Source organism: Geospiza fortis, unplaced genomic scaffold, assembly GCF_000277835.1.
Source record: "Geospiza fortis unplaced genomic scaffold, GeoFor_1.0 scaffold206, whole genome shotgun sequence".
NCBI classification, from domain to species: Eukaryota; Metazoa; Chordata; class Aves; order Passeriformes; family Thraupidae; genus Geospiza; species Geospiza fortis.
In genome coordinates this window covers 4,126,641-4,132,640 of record NW_005054311.1, presented here as the reverse complement: position 1 = coordinate 4,132,640, position 6,000 = coordinate 4,126,641, and the positions used below count along the sequence as shown (strand labels likewise).

The window sequence follows — 6,000 nt, the reverse complement described above, 5'->3', positions numbered from 1 at the left end:
ACCTGCATCTCCATCCATCCACCCTTCCAGAAATCCTTTGCTTCAAAAGTCCTCAGTTGTATCATGTTACTTTAGCTCTCTGTTCAAGTTCTTTCTATCAGGATGCCTTTCCCCATTCTGGTAACATGGCCTGTGCTCCTTGCTCTTACTGCACATTTTCTTGGTTTTGTGTTTGTGTTTAAATGGTAGTGTTGTCATCTACCACTCAGCTTTTGTCAGCTTTGGATTATTTCAAAAGGTGCTTAGACTGTTCTTTGAGACTGAGCAGAAGGTACTGCTGGCCTCCAAATCTCTTAAGGATTCTATACAGACCACCTTAATTTAATGATGTTTATACTCCATAAACAATTATTCCTTTTAAGTCTCAACAGTTATTTTGTAAAGCAAATGTTATGGTGGAAATACAGTGTATTTCAATTACTCAGTTCTTAATTTTAATTGGAATATTAGAGAGACTGTAGTAAATTGTCAAGAATAACATAATTTGAGGGAAATCTTAACTTCTTAATGAGAAAAAGAGATATTAAGAGAAGTCTTGGGCAAGTTACTTACCATACTTACACAATCTTTGTATTAGAAACCAAGAAAATGCTTAGCAAATGACATAGAACTTGTGCTGCTTATTTATCAGAACTGTAATTTTCCCATGAAGTGAAGCAATGCTTCTGAATAATAGCTCTAGTTCAATTTGTAACTATTAGTTTTCCCATAGCTACAGAATAGAAGTGACATTAATTCTGTTATTTCAGAGATGACAAATTGCCTATAAATTATTGTTATTCTGATAAAAATAGAAAGCTTCTTTTATGTAAGAAAGCCCAAGGTCTTTACCAAAAATATTGTTGACCACAGGGAATAAATTAATTTAACCATCTTCGGCATGCTCATTTTTTATATTCATTTATTGAGCTGAATTTGGTACTAAGCTTTGACTTGTGTAAGTAACAATATGTGTAAGTGGTAGAGGATAATTTAGATAATGTAAGCAAACATTTTTAATTAGCTGTCTGCTGAAGAGGAGGATATACATTGTCATTCTCCAGGGCTTGCTTTTTTGATTACTTTTGAGGCTACTTTGAGATTCTGTTTTTTCACCATCAACTACTTCCTATAAGTCTGTTAGTTGTATGATTTTTTTCTTGCTGCAGTAAATTTCTTCTCGACCAAAATGCACTGTAAATTAATTATGTATTGTATGTGCCTTCTAGGAGCGTTTATTCCTGGGGTTCCTGTACAGCCAGTGGTTTTACGTTATCCAAACAAACTGGTAAGTTCAGCTTGCAGTGTCCTTGGAATTCAGGGTATTTTCATTGAAGTGCATTGGCCCTTGTATAACCTTTTAGGTTTAAAAATTCAAAAATCATTATTAAGTTATTGTTAGTTAAGCATTTATTCATTAAGCCTCAAGCAGTATCAGGGAGTTTTAACTGAGACAGTTTAAATGTTTCTGCTTTGAAAGTTGTTCAGGTTGTTACAAGAAGTACTCGACAAATGATGAGACAAATGGCAGTTTTTGTCCAGGATCTGTGTTTCTAAGCGCTCCCTGTTCCTGCAGTGTTTGCTGGAGAGTTTTCTTAATGTCATTTATTGCTGGAAAGTGTTTCTTCATCTCCTGCCTTCGGGGGTGTTAGTCATGAATTACTGTGACTGGATGAATGGTATAGGATAATATGTTGAGGACCTCTGCACCTTTAAAAAGTATCATCTTGTCTGTTTTACATTCACCATGCCCTTGGCTAAGCAATTAGCTAATTTTGACTAGTCTTCCAATGTAAATTATATTCAGGTAAAATGCAGATTATTGCATGTTTATTTACAATATCTGAAGTTTGTCCCCTTCTGAAGTGGAAGTTACTTAGGGAGGGTATGAAGAGTGTCAGAAGTAAAATAAGGACCACCTAGTCTCTTTTACTGGTGCATGTCACATCAGAAGATCTCTGACTAGCCCATTAACACCCCCTTGTTCTAAGAAAGAATTTTGTTTCTTCTTGGTACCTGAGTAGCTTACAAATATTTCCATCCACTGTTCTTTCTGTCATTTACACGGGAAACATAAAACATAGGCTTGATTCAAAAAAGGATCCAAGCAAAGTTAATATACACAGACCACCATTTGCTCTTGTCTGAGTCGAGGTGGAATGGCAATCAAATAGTTTGCAGTAACAAACCCAAAAATTATCTTGGCAGATGCTGTGACAAGAGTAGCAGCGTGACATAGTATCAAGTGCATTGTAGCAGGCTGCCTGGGACTTATCATTGACATAATTGTTATATTTTCAGGAAGAAAGATTCTTTTCTAAAAATAGTTTGAAGTTTTGATGGCACTGCCATTTAAAATGGCAGACGTGCTGTGGCTTATGTCATATTAATATACCTTGTAACTTTTTGTAAATGTTAAGCCCATAGCAATATAAAGCTATCAAATGTTGCTTTGTAAATATCTTCAAAATCCGGGTGCATGCTGAAATGTCATGGTTGCCTGTAGTACATAATATTCGATGTTTGTAAACCAATAGTGAATGTTCCTAACACTTTACTAACAGAAATTTGTGAGCTTCTAATGTTGAAGTAAAACAATATAAATGTAAATTAAAATCTTCATAATTTTTATATTAGTGCAAAAATGTCATAAAAGAAATTCTAAGTAGTTATATAGATATCCATTGTGAGCTGGCATGAGTCTGTGTATGGGACTTAAGTTTTTCCTACTATTTTTACTTTCTGTAAAACACTTCATTTTCAGTGCCTTACTGAGTCATTTAACCTCCTATGATCTAATTCCTAGAGACCTTCCAAATGTCTAAGCATTAATGACAGGAGTGATAATTTCTATTACTGCTTTATTTTTACATTAGCTTGGGGGTTGCAGAAGAGTTGCATCAGGGTTAGAAGGAGGAGAGGCAGAAGGAATATGATGTGGTACATGAAGGTGAGGTTTATTTTGGTTAGGAATACAGAGTTAGATTATTTTGTTTCAATTATTGAGCTATTCTTATCTCAACCTACAAGTCAAGGCTTACCTTTTCTTCCCAATTCTCCTGCCCACCCTGGGGGAGGAGGGGGAAGCGAGCAAGCAGCTGTGTGGTACTTAGTTGCCAGCTGGGATTAAACCACAACACATGTAAGATCAGAGTAGGGAATGAGAATTGGTTTTCATATACTAAGATAACATTTTTAGCAAACTTTAAATGTCTCTGGCTTTCTATTTGTTGTGTTGTTTGACTGATGCATATTATAATTTTAGGTTTAGAAAGGAACTTCTTAAGATCTTCGCTTAGCCAGTGGACTCCAGATATACATTGTGTCCAGTCACCCCACTGTGTTTTGCTTGAAGTGCTTGTTCTGATCCATGCTCAGAGCTTTGAGTTCCACAGTATAGATGAGAACAGTCTTGGATTTGAGTGCACCTGGCTGTTTTGAGAGGCTTTTTGAGATCAGAGCCTGGGGTAAATGTAGTAGGTGTCTGCACTCTGGACTGTATATTTCATTGTAGTCTGTTGAGAAGCTAGGGAAAGCACTACTCTCTGCAGTGGGCTGAAACATGGCAAATGTGAAGAAGTAAATTCAGGTTTTTTTTCTAGCAAATAAATCTAGCTCTGGTTGCTGTGAAGAGCTCTGTGTTTTATATTTTTTATAGAGTTGCTCCCTGAATAGCAGTCATCTTGGGGCTTGTCACTATTTGTATTACATGACATCTCTGGTCCTGTATCAGTGATTTTTAATAGTAATATTTTAATATGTTTCTCTTCTTGATGCATGAGCAGAAAGAAATTTCTAAGACTTAAAATGTTGTTTACACCTGATATTCCAAATTTTGCTACTGGTTGTCTAGGTTGGTAATATTTTAGGTATTGGATGCCTGAGAGCTATTACCTATATTCTAATTTAAATAAATGCTCTAATGTCTTCACCCATCGGTTCTCTACTGCAATCCTTTTTACAAATTTTTTACTTTTTTCCCTTGTTTCTTCATTTGAAATTTCTGTCAGAGTGCTGTTACTTAGGAAATTATGAAAATATATAAACTATATACCTGTTTAAATATCATAGACCCATTTGAAATGTATTTTATGTCCATATGCCTTCCACCAGTAACTGTGTTATTTGATAAGTGGTTTGGCAGCAGCTCTTGTACACTTTTGGTATATCAGGGTTAACTGAACCTGTAAAACACAACCAATCTCCTGTTTGAAGGTTGGCATATGATTTTCAGTATATTCTTGTGTCAAATACAAATTCTCTGGAAGATGACTCTTCTGCCTGTTTCTCCCGTGCTGAGTGGAAATAACAGAGGGGATAACATTCAAGGTCAGGTTGGATGGAGCTCTGGCCAACAGGATGTAGTTGAAGATGTCCCTGCTCGTTGCAGGGGAGTTGAAATAGATAGCCTTAAAAGGTCCCTTCCAACCAAGCTATTGTATCATTTTATGTACTTCCACACAATTTAAAGTATTCATTACTTGGATACAATCATTTCAAAGAACAGAGTCAACGAGAATGTTGTCCAGAAGCGTAAGCTGGTAACTGTAATAAATATAAAAGGTAAGTTAGTTATGTAAGGAAAATCCTACTTCCCTTTGTACGCTTGTTGCTTTTATCATAAAGATATTGGCTATGCTGGTAGGAGTCTCCTATAACATGGATCTGCCTCTTGCAGATCAGAATCCCTTTTTCCCCATGCCATTTCCCTGGCCATTAGCCCTGATGCATCCTGATGTTTTGGTGAAAAAAAGCATGCCTGTCAACTATGACATTTGGATTGGGAATTTCTTGCAGGATTGTTGATGGCTTACTTGAGTTTGACTTGGCAGCTAGGCAGCATGAGGCTGGATTCTGAAAATACCTGTGCACTGTTCAATGATCCAGACACTTTCATGGAGATCACATTTTTCTTTATCTCACTCTGTGCCTTTGCAATTTAGAGAGCTGAGTTGGAGATGTGTAGTGCTTGGTGCTCCATAAGGCAGATTTAGTCTCTAGATAAGTTATCAGCTATCTACACTGGTTTCTCATGGTTTGTAATGAAAGTTCCTTGTGGGAAAAAGACAAAAACCATAATATGTTTACTTGGAGTGTTATCAGAGACATCAAAACAGCCAGAAACTGTGTAGCAGTAAAACTATGCACATTATAGTTCTAAAATACCACTACATGGAGCTGGGGTTTTTAAATGCAGGTAAATTGATTGCTACAGATAGACTCATCCTTTATCATATTTCGTTTGATTGAAAATAATTGTTAAATGTCGAGTTTTAAATTTTTAGTGTATTTTTATGACATACTGACCCTATTCCCTAAGCTGTTGTTCTATCATTAATTGCATTTTTCACCTTTTATGGATGGGTTTGCTTTCTTTTATTTTTACTTTAGGTGGCCTTTTGCTCTAAATGATAATTAAAACGTGAGATTAACTTATTTTTTCATGGTCATGGCACATGTGATCACCTGAAATCTCTAGAATGGGTTTGGATGGTAGCATAGAACTGAACTGGAACATGCTCAGTAGGTTGGAAAAAATATCTTTCTGATCAGGTCTTTCAGAAACCTGAATTCAATGAGTCCTCTTGTCTTTACATTAATGACTTGAACTCTTTTTCCCAGTTAGAACAGAACTAATTTTTAGGTTTTTAGATTCTTTTTTTGTACACTTAAATCACATCTCCAAGTGATGCAGGTTTTTTTCTGTGCTGTTTCTTAATATTAGTTTAAAATGGGATGATTTTTACCATCATATTCCTACCTGTTATATATTGCTTTACAGGTCTCTCTTCCCTTTTTGCTATTTGCATCTTGTTCACTTCTTTTACTGTGCTTTGTCCTCTTAGTGTTTCACACAGTGTTCATTTTGGCCATAGAGCTGTATGAAAGATGGGCCGATTACTAACAGGGTTAAGAACTTTTGCAAAGAGAGCATAGAAGTTTCCATGAAAGCTTCTTAGTAATATATTGTCAGTTATGCTGTGTGCAATGTAAAAAGATGAAAGCACAATAATTAATTGC

General features: G+C 35.9%; 1 protein-coding gene across 1 annotated transcript in view; it reads left to right on the top strand.

The window, feature by feature from the left end:
• Positions 1 to 6,000, top strand: part of LPCAT1 (lysophosphatidylcholine acyltransferase 1) — a 53,442-nt gene that overhangs the window by 14,240 nt on the left and 33,202 nt on the right. Inside the window, exon 5 of the mRNA XM_005419326.2 lies at positions 1,209 to 1,267. Coding sequence (XP_005419383.1) covers positions 1,209 to 1,267 — 59 coding nt within the window. The remainder of the gene's footprint in view (positions 1 to 1,208; positions 1,268 to 6,000) is intronic.